General features: G+C 40.9%; 2 protein-coding genes across 2 annotated transcripts; one reads left to right on the top strand and one right to left on the bottom strand.

Annotated features, from left to right (window-relative positions):
* Positions 1 to 590: 590 nt before the first annotated feature.
* On the bottom strand, positions 591 to 7,884 carry gask1b (golgi associated kinase 1B). Its single transcript, XM_068593325.1, has 4 exons — positions 6,983 to 7,884; positions 5,679 to 5,896; positions 3,802 to 4,028; positions 591 to 1,616 (listed from the first exon to the last, which is right to left on the bottom strand). The coding sequence occupies exons 1-4, from the start codon at positions 7,866 to 7,868 to the stop codon at positions 1,409 to 1,411; spliced, it is 1,539 nt and encodes a 512-aa protein (XP_068449426.1). The 5' UTR covers positions 7,869 to 7,884; the 3' UTR covers positions 591 to 1,408.
* A 2,228-nt stretch (positions 7,885 to 10,112) lies between these two features.
* On the top strand, positions 10,113 to 15,438 carry tmem144b (transmembrane protein 144b). Its single transcript, XM_068595282.1, has 12 exons — positions 10,113 to 10,203; positions 10,319 to 10,480; positions 10,600 to 10,722; positions 11,119 to 11,218; positions 11,884 to 11,961; positions 12,086 to 12,164; positions 12,350 to 12,429; positions 12,801 to 12,919; positions 13,230 to 13,349; positions 13,935 to 14,032; positions 15,039 to 15,092; positions 15,320 to 15,438. The coding sequence occupies exons 1-12, from the start codon at positions 10,113 to 10,115 to the stop codon at positions 15,401 to 15,403; spliced, it is 1,188 nt and encodes a 395-aa protein (XP_068451383.1). The 3' UTR covers positions 15,404 to 15,438.
* Positions 15,439 to 19,933: the final 4,495 nt, after the last annotated feature.

Below are 19,933 nucleotides of genomic sequence, written 5' to 3'. Positions count from 1 at the left end.
AGGGTTTTCTAACACAAACACACACAGGCATGGACCACACTGACACACTAATGCGGGTGCAGAGGGGTTAAAGCAACAGCCAAGTGAATACCCGGCATGGACACGATAAAAAAAAAGGAGAAAAAAAGCCTCGTCGACTCTAACTCTCCGAGTCGAGAGCACGCCGTTTACAGCGTGAGAAGTAGACCCTATGGCTCAGATGTCAGCGGCATACGTAGACTATTTCTGTACACGCTTTGACAGACACTGACTTGAGAAACTGCATGCTTTTGTAATGATTGTATTGCTGATGGCTTTGTCATTTTTGACAATTTAAGTGCCAAACATTTTATACAATTACAGTGAAGTAGGGACTGACAAATTACCTGGCATCAACGGTCATGTCTCGATATATATTATTATTCTACAAATAAATGCAATTATTGACCTTCTGATGCTCGAACAGCTTCAATACTTAAAGAAAGTAAATAAATAAATAAATAATACAGGGGAAATAGGAGAGCATATTAAACAGAATAACACCATCTGACTTCTCATCTTCAAGTTATTCAGTTTATAAAGTACAGACACAATGCAAAGCTGTTCCCGTAATGACATACTTGAAGAATCAGATATGTTAAAAAAAAACTTCTTGACTTCTTGAGAGTTTGGTGAAAAAAAAAAGAAATGTTTAAGACGGTATACAAGATATCGGAGTTGTGGCTTGTTCGCCATGTTAAACACCTTCATGAAGATCTTACTGTCATTGCTGCTACACACTTGATGAGTGTGTTCACTGAGGGCCCGCCAGGCACACACAAAGCAAAAGTACACTTAATGCAAGGCCTCGGGAAGGAGCGAAGGTATAACTGCAGCATATTCTGTACACATTGATGGCAGCGTATTCGCCTCCAGGGAAAACATTTTTTTTAAATACCTTGATGAGTTCATTTAAACTTTAAAGTGTCTCTCAGGATTTTATGCAAATGGTTGGTTTCCATGACTGAAAATGAAGCTTCCTAATATTAACAATAGAACAACTTTTTTGTTTTAAAGGATAGTGAGCAATTTATAATAAGTCCTTCATTAGTCATGTGATCACTTTTATTTTTACAAATATAAAAATGTTTATTCATCTTATTTTTCACAATGTTTCACGGTAAAATAATATGGTCCGGAAGATGAGGACCAGTTTTGCTTTAACACCATTGTGCTCTTGTTAGAGTTGATATTAAAGAGATGTCAAACAGCATTACAGTATGACATCAGCGGATGAGTTGCTGGTTCTTTTCTTCCCGAGCCACTTCGAAAATGTAAGTGGCTAATGTTCCAGTGTCTCGTTAAACGGCCTCCAGGGACGTCGCACAGATCCGTTAATCTACTTCATCTGTGTCCCATTATGAAGGCCACTTGTCGGGCGTGACTCTCGTCACGCATTCATCGCGATGACTTTGATCCCGTGAGCGTTGATGTAGGTGAGGAGCACCGCGGCGCGCCTCTCGATGACGTCGATGAGCTTGTCGATGCCCTGCCGGCCGCCCTGGCTCTCCCAGTACGTCTGGTCCAGGAACAGGGACTGGAGGAGCTTCTCCCTCAGCCTCTTGTTCTTCAGCACCAACACCGCCTGCTCCGGGAGCCTGGAGACACAGACGGTGAGTCAGGAAGAGCAAGTTAAATCAAACTGGAGTTTTCGTTTCAGACGCATGTCTCAGAGGCAGAGCTGCTGTTGGCTGGGAGTAGAATTATTTTAATGATTCTCAATGGGTCGAAGCTACCCTGTTATTATGGGAAAAAGGTGGTGTACCAACGTGCAAATAGTAGAAACAGCCAAACATGGTGAGGTAACTGAACCCAAAGACACAAGGGCAGCAAACAACACAAACTGTGGTGATAGAATAACTAAGGGGGAAAACAACCTCACAACTTCAAACTACATTTTCTGCCCTTTATGCAAAATGTTATGCAGTTGGCCTTCGAAGTTTCTGGAAAGCAGTTGTAAAACTGTGAAATAAATCACAACCAGTCCCAGTGATTGTGGTTACAATCTGAAAAAGATGTCGTGTAAGCATTGTTACTAATACTGGCAGCAGTTTTCTCTCTGAAAATCCATTCCAAAGTCGTGTTAAGTTTTTTTTTTTCAGTCAACAAATGGCTACCAAATGGGTAGTGAGTATAACGGATAAGCATCCGCATGAAGCAACAGAAGGGTTTTGCTAAAACCAACGCCTACCCATACCGTCTGAAATAGCATTACGGTCATTTCACATCCTTGAAAAATGTCTTTGCACGATCATGTCAGCGAGTTAGTCAACATGGGACTTTGTGTGACGTCGTTATAGCTTATAAGTGGGTAAAGGCTCCACTCATAGGATGTAATCATATATAATGTGAAGCTGTGGCACATTGACTTGGAGCGAGCGAATGTACTTAGTAGGCTGGTAGACTTGACTCGCAGATCATTTTGTGCCTTTCCTCACTGAGGTTTGAATGGATTGTATTATTCCCTGCAAGACGAGTTCTGCCTCAGATAAATGTTTGTATAACTAAAATGAAAAACCACAAGAGAGAGAGAGAGAGAGAGACAGAGAGGACATGACCACGACTTTGAAGACTCCTGGAGCAGTGCCATGGAGAGACTGCTAAGTGGTTGTTGTTTAGGTTTTTCAAGCTGTTCAGATCGTCCAATAAACTGCGATACTGCATGTTTACATGTCAATTTGGAACGTGCCTGGAATAAAAAGTCAAATCAGGGTTTTTTCTTTCGCTTTGATGAAAGTCAAAGGGATGAAACCCTTTCAGTTCTACAAAGAAATCCACGTGAGATCAAAAAAGATCAAGTATTAAATGACGTTATGTCATCTTGCAGCTGGGTGTCATCTGATAGCAGCTAAATTTAGACTCATGTTAGCTTTGTATCCCATTGGGCAGAAAAGAAGATACAGAATTGATGTGGATCACACAGATCCATGTTTGAAGAGAGACACAAACAACACTCGCCAAACAACAGCTTCTCTTCTGTCTCTTCTTCTGGAACGAGTGATTTATTGGTCAAAAGACGGATGTTTCACACAGATTGGCAGGGAAGTGTTTTCACATTGGGATAAACAGAAAGAGCACACAATTAAGGCCCAGAGAATAAAATCTCAAAAGACAAGATTACTCTGTTAAGACAGATCTAAATATGTTTTGTAAGACTATGAGGTTTGAAATGATTAAAACATTTAAAAGATGTTTTTTTCAAGGAGGAAGGGTGTCGGGGGGATTTAAAACTCTACTAAAAGAACAAGAGAAACACCGATAACTTGTGCTGCTGTGGACAGGTTCAATCATTTCATTAATAGTCAAAAATGATTGTTTCCTCTGAAAGCCATCCACTACAATGTGTTTTAAAAGGACTCAGAGGTTCATTCATTGAGCGATTCAGGATGAAGTGTTCATCGAACGACAGGGAAGGTCTTTTGTTCTGGCAGCTGTTCAATTTTTTAATGAACACCATTAGTTGTGGTTTAAAAATGTGTCTTGTTTTGTTTCATATGGCATTTTTCTGCTGTTTGATCTTGTAATATGTTTGTCTGTTGTGCACTCTGAACCTTGTCTGTTATTATCCATATGAGTCTGTTGTTGTCTCCCCACGGGGATTAATAAAGTTTTCTATCCGTCATTCTATCTAAATTCTTATTTTGATCAAAGTTGTGTGTCCAAACGGTCATGAATGAGGTCCCTTGTTAATGAAAACCAACATTAATTAGCCACACGTCAGTGTTTGATGTTCTAAGCGCAACAAACTAAATCTGAGTGAAATGTTTTACGATCCAAACTTACTCTCTGATTCCTTCCAGGAGCCTGTAGTCCAGGTTGTCCTCATTGCGGTCGAAGAAGCCCTTGTTGTTGGTGAAGACCAGGTGTCTGGGGTCGTGACCCCTGTGGAGGATGTTTGTCAGTTGGATGTGGTTTTGGTCCCCACATTCAGCGTTGTGGCCGAGCTCCACGCACACATCCTCCTGCCGGGGCCTGAACCCACAGCAGCTCTGATCCAGACGGTTGTGAATCTGGAAGAGACGGTTCACGTTTCTTCAGATCGCTCGTAGTCAATGTGTTTAGAATACAGTCACCGGTGTGATTGATTTATGAGTTTTCACATTGGTATTCGTGGCGTTTTTCTCTTTTTTGAAATGTTGGATGACAGGTTATTTTGCCCCGAGCAAGCTTATCTTGCAATATGGACTGGGACCCCTTGTATATTATCTCGCAGACAACATAAGGATTTTATTATGAGATTAAATAATTGCAAATCCACGGTAGAGACAAACTAAACACATCCAGCAGGCTGGCTTTCGCAGGGCCTCTGAGACATGGTCACTGTTTAATTGATGTCAATATCGGTCCACATGCTAAACCATTAAATAGGCGGAGGTTTCAGATAATGCTCCCAAAGACTCATTAAAAACAAGGAAAATGTATCACTCATAGATTTCAGAAGCCACTCGCGGGCACAACTTTGATTGACGAGCATCCACAGAGGCATCGCTGAGCCGAAATCCCTTCATACCTGTCAATCAAGTCGACAAGTCCCGAAACATACAGTCTTTAATAAAACCCATAACCTTTAAATACATTTGTATACACGTTGTCTATTGCAATGCACTTCAAAGCCCTGACCGACTTTTGTCTTTTATAAATTGACATTGTTGTTTCGGACATAAAAAGTTATTTGAGATTATAATTTGAATGTAATTTGAATGCATCATTCCTTAACATACTTTCAGTGTATGCATATGCAAAGGTTATTGATCTTCCAATAAATAAAGAATGTGTATTTGTTTACAAGTAAAAAAAGGGATTTGGGAGATGAGAAAATATTTCTTAAATCCAGAAAAAGCTGTAATGTCACAAACCAATTAGGAAAAATAGGATTTGATGATTTTGCCCTAATTATGGAAGATTAACCTCTAACGACTAACGGGATTATGATCACCGAGGCACTCAGACACAGAAGTTAAGTTATCCATTGAGGCCAACTTATAAAAATATACATTAATTTGTATTTGTTGTTTCTCAACAGAGCAGCGCATCATTGGCTTCTGTATTCAGAGATGGTTATTGTTATAAACAATATTCAGCCAGCGTTTATATGAATAGCTGAGATTGGTTAATGTATTATTCATGTTCAATGTATTATTCATGTTCAATATAATAACATCAATATATCCAGGTATGTAAGAAATCTGTTTCTCTTAACTACACAATATGAATGTATCTTTACTTGGTTATGAATCTATTCGTAGGGAACTTGAAATAAAGATGCATAATGAAAGCTGTGAGCTCCATGGCGGATTTATTAGTTTCCAAACTATTGGAATAAAAGTGCATAGTGTCCCTTTTCTAACTGTTACATTTGTTCTTTCTTGAGCATGGATATGAATTTTAAAGAATGCTTAGGAGATGTGTCATCAAAGCCAAAATCTGATGAGAGATCTGGGCCTTCCACACAGGAAACAAGACATCTGTTCGGCCAAAACGGGATGTTTGCAAAAGTAATTTATGAGGCATTTTCGGAATTTGAGAAAGCGACGCCGTGGCTGTACAAAAGCAAACTGAAGGACGGGAAAGATGCAGTTGTGCGTTTTGTTCACATTCATAGAGATGTGGAATTAATAAATCAGTTTTTCGAGTTGTAATGTTCAAGCAGCTTCTGTTACCTGCAACAAGAAGTCAAACAGAGCCAGTTGACCCCACTCATAGTGATGGACTGAGGAGCAGCCGGAGTCGGGCTTGGGGCTGATGTTTTTATGCCAACACCTCTGTTTCAGGGAGCTCTGGTACTCCCCCCACGTTAACCTCACGGTGGACCCGCCTGCAGCAGGGCCTTCTGGGTAGAGAGAAGCGTCCCATGACACCACTGGACAGGGCTGGACATCTAAAGAGGGAGGACACAAGAAAATGGCGAAGTTTGAGCAACTGTTCAGTCTCAGTGACTATTTTAACCTTTTTGTTGTTTGTCCAGGAAAAGCTTACTGAGCAATGCATACCGCACACGTCATCAGTGGTTCAAATATACACCTGCATGGCATGACCTCATCATTTTTATCTTGGTTACTTCAGCAGATCAAAGCTGGACTACGGTTTAAGGCGCTAAACATGTTTTAGATGTATGTCAGAGACGGAGCGGCGGTGGTGTGGAGAAGAAAGTAAAGAATGCTTCTCTGTCTCCTGCTGTGTAACCTGTACTTGTATAGCACTTTTTTAGTCTTGCGACAACTCAAAGCACTTTAACACGACATCATTCACCCATTCACACACTGATGAGAGGAGCCACCATGCGAGGTGCCACATCAGGATTATCAACCCTTTATACTCCGTAGGCACAGCTATGGGAGCACTGCAGGGTTAAGTGTCCTGCTCAAGGACACATCAACATGGGCTAGCGGAGCCAGGGATCAAACCACCGATCCTCTTGATTGACAACGCTGCTCTCCACTGAGCCACAGTCACTCTATGTGCCCCCCAAAAATCCTAAATGCACACCTTGGAAGAGTGCAATGACATCCTGAAGTTTGAATGTATACCTAAAACAACCTGTTTGTATAACACATGCTGCCGTGAATATTGTTTATTGCTCAGTTTGGCCTTGAATATTTCTGGACTGGCCTTGTTCTCAAAATAGTCCTGACTCATCCTGACCAGCGTCCTGCTGACACAATGTGTAGAGTGTCAGTGTGTTTGTTGCTCAGAAACACTGTTGAATCTTCAGCCCCCTTCTCTCTCACTGCGGAGCACGTGATTTCATGCATCCTTCATGTAATGTGTGCAGCACATCAGTGACTCTGTACTGTGCAGTGTGCATTTTAATGAGGTTGCCTTTAAAATACCCCCAAAAGAAACCAACCAATCAAGTTAGAACATCATATGTAACTTCCTCAGATATGCTGTATCCATCCCACCTGCCTCTTGCTCTGCGTCCGTCAGGTGATACCAGATTGTGTCCTGGTGTCTGTGAACGTACCGTGGAGGAAGCTGAACCTTCTGCTCACGGCTGGTAACGTCCTATTGAGCCCCAGCACCCGGTCCAGATGGAAAGCAAAGACCTCGGTGGTGTCCACGGGGCTGCTGATCACTCCACACTGGCCCCCACATGCATTGCCGCGCTGTGTGCGTTTTGGGTCGGTGGGTGAAACGCTTGTCTGGCCCTCAAACACCAGCAGTGGCGGAGAGTCCCCACGGGAAACTTCTGCGACGCGCAAGACTTTGGCATCCGCCAGAAAGCGCATGACTTTCACGTCCTGTGGGCTAAGCCACGGCGGTGCCTTCTGGCTGTATATTCGTATGGAGCTTATGTGAGAGTCAGCCTGTGCGTCCGTGCGAGGTGTGTGGAGTATATCCAAAGATTTGTAATACACATCCCTGGTTCCTCCCCGTGAAGTATTGGACGCAAAGTCGCGCTTAGTTTGGCCCGCGTGCCGCTCCATAGTGCCAAGTTTGCCCTGCGTAAAAGTTTTATGAGCCTCATCATTTTTCCTCCTCACTTTTCTCCTCAGTTTTGGTCTGATTGTACCCCGGATATGTGCCGGTTTCAGGCGCTTAGACTTGAGCGTGATGTACACCACGTTGGACCGCGTCGGGAGCACAAAGCTCGCGCCGGTCTGCACATCCACAGAGTCTGCATCCGAGTGATCCAAATGATACAATCCACGGCTGTGCCGGTACTTGTCTCTCTCGATCCTTCTGTCCCGGTGCTGCTGCGAGTATCCGACTTGTGAAACCACCACCAACAAATACACGACGCACGCGCTCGCAATGATCAAACTCCGGTTTGAAAGAGGGCACCTCCGAAAGCTGCTGGTCAGTTTTAGGCGAGGGAAGAACAGCCAGGGAAAGCGAGACCTCCCCATTAGAAGCTATGTTCTTGTCATGGCTGACTGTCTTTTGGGAGCCAAACTCACAGCAAGGAGGACGGCACAACTCCAGAAAGTCATGTTGGAAGAAAGGAGGATATGTGGCCACTAGTGCGCGAAGACAACTGCGTGTATTTAGGGGATGGACAGGCTGGGAAAACACCCTTTTCTTCTTCCCATGTCTTTTTGTAGTAGTAGCTATAATCCTCTATATGGTAACATATGCAGCATGATAAACACAACTTCAGCATTAGTTTACAATCTTCATCAAATGGTCTGCAAAAGTAATACAAAGCAGTGAATAAAGTTGCCATGTACCCGAATATTGTAGATGTCCTGTGACTCGAATATTGTGAATGCAATTTAAAAAATGATAACTTAGTTGAATTATAGGTTGACGTGCATTACATATACTGTATGGTGATATTGTTTGATCAAATGAATAGACAGAGGTTTGAGGTGAAGGTCAATAATCAAGCATTTTGGTTCATAATGCATCGACATGTTTTAGGCGACCTCTGCTGGTTTTAAATTATTAATTGTCTTTCAGACTAAAACACAATAGAGGAGAATAGAATAGAATCAATACAATGTTTGAAAAATTGCCTAAAAAGAAAGTTTAATTGCTGTTTTGTAAGAGTTGTTTTTGTATTTATGTTTTTCTTGTTTGAGCTGTTGTGTCAACATAGTTGTTTCACACGTTACCATTGTGGGTTTAAGAATCCAACATCCTAGAAAAAACACAATTATTTCTCTCTCTCTCTCTCTCTCTCTCTCTCTCTCTCTCTCTCTCTCTCTCTCTCTCTCTCTCTCTCTCTCTCTCTCTCTCTCTCTCTCTCTCTCTCTCTCTCTCTCTCTCTCTCTCTCTCTCTCTCTCTCACAAACACACACACACACACACAATGACATTATTTTCTTTCTTTCCCTTTCTTTTCCTGGGTTGTCTGTCTTATCCATATTTCCTTTTATGTTTGTCATTTTGTAAAATTGTAATATGATATAAGTGGAAAGTTCAAATACGCCCCTGTTGGCGTTTTGCCTCTTCCTGCACTATGATATTAAATAAATGTGTTTTATGTTTGTAAATTTTTTTGCAAAATAAAACAATAAAATACATACGCAATGTGAAAAGGGAAAGAGTTAACGGCAGGAAACTAATATTGCGTCCTGTGTGAGGGGAATGCAGGCTGGAGGCAGCAGCCCACGTCCAGGATGTCCTCACCCGAATAACAACGTGTTTAAAAATAGAACTATTGTGTTGTGATGTCCAGATGAGTGACGTCCTGATGGTTGTTCTTTAGACCTGAGAGCTGGCAGAAGCACGCAGACCTGGTGAAAGCAACTTCTTTCCTCAAGCGTTGACATTTTATTTTAAAAGTAGCTGAGCAAAAGTAAACTCATTATGCAGGAAGACCAATTTCCAAATATTTATGTTATTCAGACATAATGAGTCAATCGTATTATTGGATTACTTATTGATGTATTAAAATTGGTTGATGTAGAACTAATAATAATAAGTCAAACTTTTATAGGGCTTTTCTAAATACAACTAGACGCTTTACATTGGGGATGAGAGACAGAGAGAAACGGAACAAAACAAAAAGGGAACGACAAAGCAAACAAAAACAAACAAACATTGCTGGGAACCCAAAAATAAAAATGTTGAAGCTGTGTGTGATGAGTGGTAGAGGAGGAGAGGAGCAGGGCTTCAGGAACTCATTCATACCGTGTATACTGTGTGCTGGGTGGCTTAAAGTTTGATTTTATCTGTACTTTTTTTTATCTAAATATCATATTTTGTAAATAATCTGACACCATAAAGCATCTAACTAAGGTCGTCAAATTGTAGTGTGCATGCGTATAGTATTTGCTTCTGAACTGTGTTGAGGTCAAACTATAAAGTAGAAAATCTAAATTCGACAAATAATATAATCAATACATAACATAGTATATAATTACCTTCAAGTTGTTCTTGATTGCAACACTTCAGCAAATGTACTTTTTTCCCCCCTCCACATCTCTGAACCTAAACTAGAAATATTGAGATGCATTTGTTTACCTGTCATTTGTGTGTCACTCTTGTTTGAATGCGCCAGCTGTCATGCGTTAGAGTGAGTGATTACATAACCGGCAGCACCTGGCTGAGCCTCTCTCCTCACTACTGATGACACGCGGGGCCTCGAGCTGTTTTTAACACCGTGCACCAGCGACGCCGAAGCAATCCAGTCTGTGTATTTTAACATGCGTGAAGCAACATACCCGCCTCTGCTTTTATTTGTGACCACATTATTGATAGTGAGCTGTCATAGCACTGACAATGCTGCTGAACAAGGTACGGGAACGACAGTTTGTGTGTGACGAGGAAGCCCAACACGTGTGTCTATGTGTCGTCTGTATTCAACTCTTTAATCGGTTTTCTTTTTTTCTTTTTTTTAAAGTTCATCCAGATGTGAAACGTGTCGCTAAAGCTGGCAACTTGGATATGTTGGTGTTCACCTTCAACTCCACCAATATGACTAATTTGGCTTATGGAGTTGCTGCCAATGTGTTTGCCGCGCTGTTGTATGGAAGCAACTTTGTTCCTGTGAAAAGAATCGAGACCGGCGACGGTAAACATGCAGCACTTGCTTTACTTAAAATACATGTGTGTCAAGAAGTTGACTGTTATGGTAACTCCAAGTGTTGTTTTTGTCGCCTTTTTATGATAATTTGTCTGTTCTGCTTCCAGGTATGTTCTTCCAGTGGGTCTACTGTGCATCGATCTGGGGTGTATCTATGCTTGGAGACTTGATACTTCAGTCGCCCAAATTTTACCCTTTTGCGATGCTTGGCGGTGCCCTCTGGGCTACAGGTATTTTCTCATGAAGCACAACGCATTGCCCAACTCGTTGGTGCTGTATTTCGTGTGGTGCCATGCCAGCTGCTCTCATTGGCGCCAGCATGGATCGGCTGGCCGATGGACTTTAAAAACTGCCTCAAGGCACTAAAACACTCCGTCTTCTCTTGAACTGATGGTGTTGATACTGTTCCTGTGAGGCATAACAAACTTTGAGGATACGTGTCCCAATTTCATACTACTCTTGCCAGTTTATTAGGTACACCTAGCTGACTCGGCATTTGTCGACAACTTGTGCACTGCATGTGTTTGCCGTGCACTGCTGACGCCATTGTTGACAATCAAGGGGGCGCATAGTTAAATCTTTCAGATATGCATGATGCCAACCTTTTTTCCCCATGTGATCTACAGGGAATATGGCGTCTGTTCCCATTGTTAAAGCAATTGGCCTCAGTCTTGGGACTGTCATTTGGGGCTCTTCATGTCTGTTGATGGGCTGGGCCAGCACAAGGTGAGTCGCACAATGTGTGCTCCTCCAGCCAGACTGGAGAATATGTTTCCTTTCTTTTCATAGATGAAGTTAACTAACTTTAAAATGGCATTTTAGTACACTTAAAGCTACGGTTTATAACTATTTAAATGTTTTTTTATTTTTATAAACCTGCTGAAACTGTCACTGTATCCTGACTAATGCATCAGACGGGTGAACCGTGAGAAAAGTTCTACCTTTTTAGTGCTTTAAAATGACATTTGCAAGAGTTCCCTGCATCTGAAGAAAAACCACAATTTGAGATGAGGAGTCTGTTAACGCAGCTGTCGAACAGCTCCAGGAGCTTCTACACTGCGCTCAAAGTAGTTGTGACGAGCCCTGGATGATCCTTGATGCGTACGTATAGTGCTCTGTGACGCTGTAAAATGAGTCTGCTTTGGGCGGTGCTTCGTTGTAGAAACAGAATATTGATTAATATTTGATCAACACTGACTAGTTTGATCAGTTTGTCTAGGTTAGACTGTTTTTTCTTTCTTCAAGTGCAGTGGACTTTTGAAGGTGCTAATTGTTGCAATAAAAGGTGTGTTGTATTAATTGCCAGGTCCTTTTTTAAATAGAGTTGTCAACCCAAGGTTTTTTAATTTTTCAAAATATTCATAAGAAACTGAGGTGTGACTCTTTCACAGGTTTGGCTGGTTTGGGAATGCTCAGGAAATTCCCAAGCCGATGTTAAACTACTGTGGAGCTGGCTTGTGTCTGCTCAGGTGAACTTCCTCCTTGTCAGTGCAAATGTTTATTAGCTGCAATACTATAAACAAAACTATCAGTATCATTGTGAGGTCTGTGTTGGACACCAGTTGACAGATGTGACCTGTTTGTTGGTTCCAGTGGTATCATTTTTTTCTTTGTGAAAACTGACGTGGAACTGCATCACAGCTCTGAATCGATTCCATTACTCCTCGACAGAGTGAGTACATTGCTTTTGATTTCTCGCCTTATGTCGTTTCTGACTAGTTGACCCAATATAAATTCAGAGTCCTCTGAAGGACAATCAAACGGTGTCTCTTTTTCAAAGTGATGACTTTGTGGTGTCAGAGTTCTGATGGCGCCGTCGCATTAATGGTTAACATGTCGTCGTGTAATTTTCTGCAGAGATCAAACTCGTGCAGCTACGGTCCAGGTTACTCCGAGTTCTGGATGGATTCAATCGGACCAAAGACCAGGCGGTTCATGTGAGCTCAACTTGTTAGCAGTCAGCGGGCTGCAAGCACAGACGAGGGAAGGTTCTTTAAGTCGTGACTAACTATTTGCCAATTATGAAATGAAGCACTCAAAAAGCAGAAATCATTAAAGGAAGGCAAAAAAAAATAACATTACAAACACAGTGATTGATTGACTTCTAAAAGTGCATGTGAATACAACATCAGTAGTGCAAGTGCAAGTTTCCATTTTTCACTTTGAAATGATTACAATCTGGATATATGATGCTGTGCTCATTACGTGAAGCAATGTAGTCTGCAGTGGGGACATTTTTATTGAATAAAACAATCCTATAATGCCATTGGAGTATTAAAATCCATCCATCATGTCACTTCTTCACTAGAGGCTGCCTGCTTGCTGTGGTGTCAGGCGTGCTGTATGGGTTCTCCTTTGCACCCGTCCTGTACATCAAGAACCAGTCATCGTGCCATGACAGCATCTTCCATGGAGCCAGTGACTATGGTCTGCTTTTTAGTGTTGGACTGACTTCACTTTCTATTTTTTAAACCTGCTGTCGCTGCATCTTGACTTTTTAAAAAAAAAAAAAAGTGCCGTCTGAGGCTTAATACTGTATCGCACAGGTCTTTAAATAGGTTTATTATCCAGTTTCCGGAGATACTCTCTGAAGCTTAAGGTTTCTAAAAGTACTTCTTTAAATATCGCTTTGCTATTGGCTGTAATGGCTGATCTCTTAAAAGGATGACATTTGTTTTTGTGTTATTGCAATCCTGGAGGGATAAACACACCTACAAATGATATCGTTTCTTCACAGATCTGGACTATGTTCATGCGCAGTGCTCTGGCATTTTTGTCGCGAGCACAGTGTACTTTGCCATCTACTGTGCTGTCATGAATAACAGGCCCAGAGTGTACTCCCGAGCCATCCTCCCAGGTAAGCCACACTTAATCATGATATTAATACTCCTTTACACTGAGTTACCACTTCATAAGATGCACCTGTGCACTCCGACCCATTGTAATGGGATTTGTCGACAAAAGAAAACATATCGCCTGATCCATTAAAGTCCTTCCTTATAATACGGGTGTTAAATGTTTTTTTAAATTATTAAAAATGTTTTGCCATTTCACCTATTTGTTAAGCTGTTGATGGCACCCTGAGCCCATGTGCTCTAGTGAGTCATGCTTACTGCAAAGATTTCCCTCTTTCAAGAAGCATTTTGACTAACCATATAAAATGTGTGAGTGCAGTGATGATATCTGGTCTCTTTGCCAAGCTGCATGTGCAAACCCATCCGCTCAGGAGACGGTTAGTTGTGTTGGTTCAGGGAAGGCGTCTGTAGAAAACATGTCCACTCTGGCCCAAAAGCTGGCATGCAGATGATGGATTGCCTACATTTAGTTCTTTGCCTTTTTTATTGTTTTGTTCCTTTTGACTTGACTACACCGATCTGCATTTTTGAACTATAGCCTATTGTTCTCAAGTACTCTGTTCTCTCCCCTGTCTTCGGTTCTTCAGGTCTGTTGTCTGGCTTGATGTGGGCGTGTGGCACATACTGCTGGTTCCTGGCCAATAACTACCTGAGTGCAGTCATTTCCTTTCCTATTATCACTGCAGTAAGTACATCATGCCCTGAAGGCTCAAATGGAAGTGCTCTACATTTACCACCACAATAGAAACTCTTAAAGATAAATTCCCCAGAGGAGCATCACTGCTGATGCAGATTGTCACAGCATGTACTATTATGTTGAGACTTTTCTTGCCTTTTTCCCCCCGATGGTGGTAGAGCACAAAATGACAAGGGGACCCCAAAAAAAAACTTCAGGATATTAGTTTTCAGTATAAATAGCATGGGGAAAGGTGTTGGTCATGGATGAAGTTTGACCTAAATGAAAGCTGACGGGGTCCAATCATGACTGTTTCTTTATTTGGCGTTATTTCAATCTGGCATGCCGGGTGAGTTCAAATAACCACCTGAGAATTCATCATTGCTAACCATTTGGAAACAGGCAGGCACTTTGAAAATACATGGCAGGTAATGAACCACCTGTCATTTCTTAAGGCAGCCTTGTGATGAGCAACAATCTATCTGCAGTACCATTTAAATACTTTTCAGTTCTGATATAATTGATTCTTTTGTAGCATTTACATAACGCCTCTTTAAAAGACATCATTGCCCTTGTTGATCAGTTGCCTCTGCATGTTCGCACGCACGCACTCTTTAGCGCCTCACAGGACACAGATTGGTCTGTGCTCTGACTTGCGGATCATAAAAGCATCATCTGAAGCCTGTCAAGATGGATTTTGTGCGACTCTGATGCCATGATAATCCAGCTGTCATGCAAGATAATATTTGAATTGCGTTGGACTTTAAATGGGTGAACTTGCTGCTCTCGGGTCCTGATGAGTTAAAACGAACACTGTCTTGCAACTCGTATTCCCTGTCACATTTACATAAACACATTTCTATGTATAGAAAAGCCCATACTGTAAACTAAAACTTGTCAGCAGGATAGCTCGGCATACTACGGCACACAAGGTGTCAAATGATTGAGGAGAACGTGTTGATGTCTCTCAGTTTTGTGCTCAATAAACAGGTTGTTTGGTGTCTTCACTCTGTAGGGATACAGTCTGGTTGCAGCTCTGTGGGGAACCATGGTGTTCAAAGAGATTAAGGTAAGTGCAACAGCACTGATCATGTTGAATAATCTAGATCTTGTCATGCATTGTAAATTAGCTCTCATGGCTCGACTTGTTAAAGTGTACCGCCACAGTTAACCAATGAGAACAGGACTTTAGTGAAAGCTGCCAGCTGAAATTGGAAAGGAGATGCTTTGCTTGGTTACCCAGTAGAAACCCCAAAATGATTAGAAGTGATGTGAAACCCGTGTTTTCCCCCTCAGGGTTTGCTCAACTGCTTCGTCTTCACCTTGGCCACCTGTGTGGTGCTGACCGGCTGCTTGCTGACCATCCTCTCAAAGCTCTAGCGCAGAAGACTGCCCAGTGGTGAAACCAGCTGCTGTGACTGTAATATTTCCAATGTGCACATTGACTCTGAAAATATTGTCCTTAATTTTATAAAACTCTTTGAATTGTTGCTTAAGATTTGGGAAGTTATTTTGAACTCTAAAGATTTGGTGACCTGCAGGCTTCCTGGTTGGTTCCAAGGGGAAGTTTGGGCATTTTGAGTGTAGCAACTCAAACAAAAAAAACTGTTTACCAGATGGATCACATGCTAAACGTTGTGTTTAGGAGGGACTGTCGTGCGACAATGCAGCACATTTCTATTCATCGCTGGCGTGGTGGTTGTTTGCGTCCCTGTTTTGCTTTTCTAAACTGCATTACAAAACGAGTCCCTTTTTTGTCTAACGAAACAAGCGTGTTCTATTTTACTTTGTGTAGAAATTTGGCAAACCATATTTCTATTTCTGTCGACCCTCCTGTGGTTTCCTCGCAGCATCTGCCTCGCTCTTGTCTTCTCCCCATACGGCTCGGTGTGTGCGCTCTTAATTGGTTTAGGTGGCGCATATAGGAGAACTTGGATGATGCCACTGAGTTCATCCTCTCAATGCATAGATGGGGCTAATTAAATCTGATAATATAGTGTTACTGAGGTTAATTTACACAAGCAACGATTTAAGTGGCATATTACAGACATGTAAATGTTATATTAATCAATGCTGAATTTAAAATGTATTCCTGTTAAATCAATGGTCTGATCAATTTTTTTTTTTTTTTAAGATTTTAAAATATACAAACTTAATGCCACTACGTAGAATTTGAAATGTCAAATGTTGGTGCTTCATAGTGGCAATCTTGGAAAAGACACCTTGGGTACATTTTTGAACATTGCTTGTTTCTCCATAATGCCCAACGATTGCGCTTTAACAGCGCTAAAATGACAGACGGCAACGAAAGTTTACTTGTACAGCACATTTCAACCAAGAGATTCAAAGTGCTTCATGAGAAACCATTAAAAACATGTTGTAGAAAACCAGATTTAAAAAGAACATTCATTAAAACAAATAGTCAAGAAGCAAAAAATAGAATAAAAGCTGCACTGCAGTTTAAGAAATATAAATGTAGTGAGATGCAGAAATGTGCTAATATGCTTTAATCTGATTTATTAGAATTTGAATTCTGGTTAAATAAAAAGCAAGCTTTAATAACTCAGACAATGTGTTTTGTAAAAACACTAACATGCGTGTATTTAAAGTAAATGAAGACTGAAGTATTTTGCACTATGCCCTCATGAGATTCCCCTGGGCTTTGAGGAAGTGTTTTTGGTCGACTTTTGTTTTGACATTTACGCTTCAGTAACCGGGTCCCAGTGACAAGAGACGGACGCAACACAAATATGAGTTGATGCCAGATTTTCCTGGCTTGGACGCGTTTTCAAAAGGTGACATTTAGCTGGAAGAACCCAAACACTATGCCTTGGTTTGTGTTTCTAACTTTTTAGTTTTCCTCCCCTTTAGATCTGATTCACCATGGCAGCAATATTGCATGTAGCATGATTGATGGATTTATAGACAAGGTTGTTTTTGTTTTTTTTAAACCTTGTTTAAATGTCTTGTTTCATTTTGTAAAAAATGTCCAGTTTAGTGTTAGTCTAGTGTAGCATTTTATGCTACCTTGATATTGCATTTTTCAATAATGCACTAATACAGCAAGTTAGATAAAAACACATTTAGTTTATATTATCCTACATAAACATAGTTTAGGATCAGCTACTTTTAGGACAGGAAACGCTTGGATTTGTTTAGTCGCTTGCCATGTGCATTCAAAACCAAATTCCTCTCCACATACCATAAAATTTAAACTGACTTCCGTTAAAACTAGAGCAGTATTTGTCAAGCTTTGTGAATTCATTGTGAAGAGCTTTAGGTTGAAAAGAGAACGTATAATGTGTTCCTCTCCTAAACAGGATTAACAGAGCGTTCTTTCCTGCAAGTGGCATCCATGTTGGATAATGCAGTGGCAGTAAAAGATTTTGTCAGATTGTTAAGGCATTGTATTGGACTGCAGCTTGTGTACGTATGACTTAACAAGGACAAAATGTTTCTAAAGTAGTACATTGCACACCATCATTCAGCCCTTTTGTAAATAGTTATTGGATGAAGAAATATGTACCTTTCATAGTGGACATAAAGCAGTAGGCTGGTGTAAATTGTGGTTTTAGAGGATAATGTGACATGCTGTTTTATAGCTCGGTGCAGACTTCCTCTTGTACTGTTTTTACACTTTTGTTTTTAGCAGTTCAACCAAGTTGCTTTGTGAGTTTTAAAGGTGTGTGTGTATAGGTGGATTTAAAGACAGACTTGCTGTTTTCCTAATTTTCTGTGTTAATGCTAAGCTAACTGTCTGCTAGCTGTGGCTTAGAACCAACTCACAGATTTAGGTCTCAATCTTCTCATCTCTCATCATGAAAAGGTATAAGCATACTCTATCTTCTTAAATGTGTAACTATTCCTTTTAACACACACCATCTGACTGTACTTTTTCCGCCTGAATTTGAATGTAATTTTATCGCCAATCAAATAAATGTTGGCACAACAGAACAAATTAAAAGAAAGGAATTAAAGGATGCAGTAATATTTCATTTAAAAGGCTTTTGAAGAAGAACCTGAGCCGTGTGCGCTGACCTTTGGAATCTAGAAAATGTAATTCAATGTAAGCCAATGTTAAGGAAACCTAGGTTAAAGCCACAATTATAAAGACTACATGTAGCAGGTGTATACAAATGGTTTCTTTGTAAAATTATAACTGGAGACCAAAAGTAGATCATTTTGATGTTTTCAGCCAACAATATGCCATACACCTAATTGATTAAAATCTAAGACTTGCTTACAACGAAATAGATGTAGTACAAATTGATTGATTGATTATAGAAAGGGCAGTTTGTTCTTATAGTTTGCATTGAGTCAACAGGCACACAATGCAACCAAATCCAAAGGACAGCCAGTTGTCAAAAGAAAGACGGGGTACAAAAGTGAGTGACGGCTGTCCTCGCAGAAGCCCGACAGAAATGTGGAGAATCTGGCTGGCCAAATGACAGAGAGCGGTTTTTATTTCCTGAAGAATCACAGATCAATCAGAGGAAGGAGGAGGAAGATACAGCAGTTGTCACCATGACACAAGGAATGATGATCTTGTGTTTGGATTAGCAAACCAAAACATGAATGCTTAATGGGAGTATTAGGCACACTGGCTTCAGCATGTGTTTGAACATTTAAACACGAACTGTCACGCTCAGTCAGCTGGTACTTAGTTTATAACTCATTTGAATGTTTGGATGTTACGCTCCAGCCTCTGCCATTCTGTCAAACGGATGCTTGGCAAGCAGAGTGCAGCGCAGGTTCACATATGACATGAATCCATCCTGGTGACAGGCAGGTTAATGCATGAGGAACTGAGCCCAGGTAGATGCCATTTAGTAAAACTGCATGGTCCTCAAATTCCATATAAACCTGTCTACCTGTCTACAAAATGTCTTCAGAGGCAGATTAAAGTTGCATCGGACCAAAGGTTGTATTTAGATGTAGTTTTGAAGGGTGAATGGATGTCATTCATAAAAAGTGCCACACAGAGTCTTCTATCAATCAATCCCCTTATGACAACATCACATGACTCATGCAATCAAACCTAAGGTGAACACCTGTCATTTCAAAGGGATTATTATAAATTGCCAGGCAGCGCAACTTTGAAGGGCCACAATTCCTTTGTATCTGAGTGTATTGAATCTGAATTGGATGGTGTTAAATATAACTTCCATTTGACATGATTGCTGCTCCACGACCAGAGACACAGTGGAGAGACTCTTTTATTGTTGGTTTTGACTTTGTATTTGTCTACATCCCTTTTTTTTCTTTTTTGTATTTTACAATGTTTTATAGGCCTTTGTTGTCTGAACCGGGGGTAAGCCACTTGTGGGTTATACTCATTTAATCACATAAAGTGGTTTAGTTGTTCCCTCTACTGAGTGTATTTCTTGTAGTATTGTGTATGTTTTGGACTGAAAACCAAAGCACATGACAGACCGGACTTGATCAAATACACTGTGAACATCTGCATGTTTTATTTAAACTAGGGTTATTTGAAGGACAATGTAATAAGAAAATCGGTGTATTGAGAAAAAGTGTTACTCGACACCGGTTGTAATATCATTTATCAGGTCATTTATTTCTTTGCGAAGAAGGAGCAGAGTCAGTGACACAACGCGATGGACAAATTATATATTTGACTCTGCTTCCCGCACGAGTGGAGAGTTACCGCTAAAATACATAAAACACACAGTCAGCAGAAGCCCTCGTGCCGTCTGGCACTTATTGTGAACCTTCCTCCCGTGGTCCCATAGATATGTTTTAAGCCATAACAACAACAATAATGTGTATTGTCTTCAGTCCAGAACATCCAGATATAACAGATTGACTCGACTCCTTAACTGAACTCACGTTGTGTAAGGGAACGTTCACCCATACGTCACAAGCCATGAAACATCATATATAAAGAGGAAA

Source organism: Clinocottus analis, unplaced genomic scaffold, assembly GCF_023055335.1.
Source record: "Clinocottus analis isolate CAN_PGR_092001 unplaced genomic scaffold, fCliAna1.0.p SCAF_10, whole genome shotgun sequence".
NCBI classification, from domain to species: domain Eukaryota; kingdom Metazoa; phylum Chordata; class Actinopteri; order Perciformes; family Cottidae; genus Clinocottus; species Clinocottus analis.
This window is presented reverse-complemented; position numbering and strand designations above follow the sequence as displayed.

Bases quoted from the DNA above. Each gene is read 5' to 3' on its own strand.
- gask1b (XM_068593325.1), bottom strand. From the start codon at position 7,868: ATGGGGAGGTCTCGCTTTCCCTGGCTGTTCTTCCCTCGCCTAAAACTG. The intron at 4,029-5,678 runs GTAACAGAAGCT...CGTCTCTTCCAG, and splicing joins TGTTTGACTTCTTGTTGCAG to ATTCACAACCGTCTGGATCA. The intron at 1,617-3,801 runs GTAAGTTTGGAT...CTGTGTCTCCAG, and splicing joins CTCCTGGAAGGAATCAGAGA to GCTCCCGGAGCAGGCGGTGT.
- tmem144b (XM_068595282.1), top strand. From the start codon at position 10,113: ATGCGTGAAGCAACATACCCGCCTCTGCTTTTATTTGTGACCACATTA. The intron at 10,204-10,318 runs GTACGGGAACGA...AAGTTCATCCAG, and splicing joins TGACAATGCTGCTGAACAAG to ATGTGAAACGTGTCGCTAAA. The intron at 12,430-12,800 runs GTGAGCTCAACT...CTTCTTCACTAG, and splicing joins CCAAAGACCAGGCGGTTCAT to AGGCTGCCTGCTTGCTGTGG.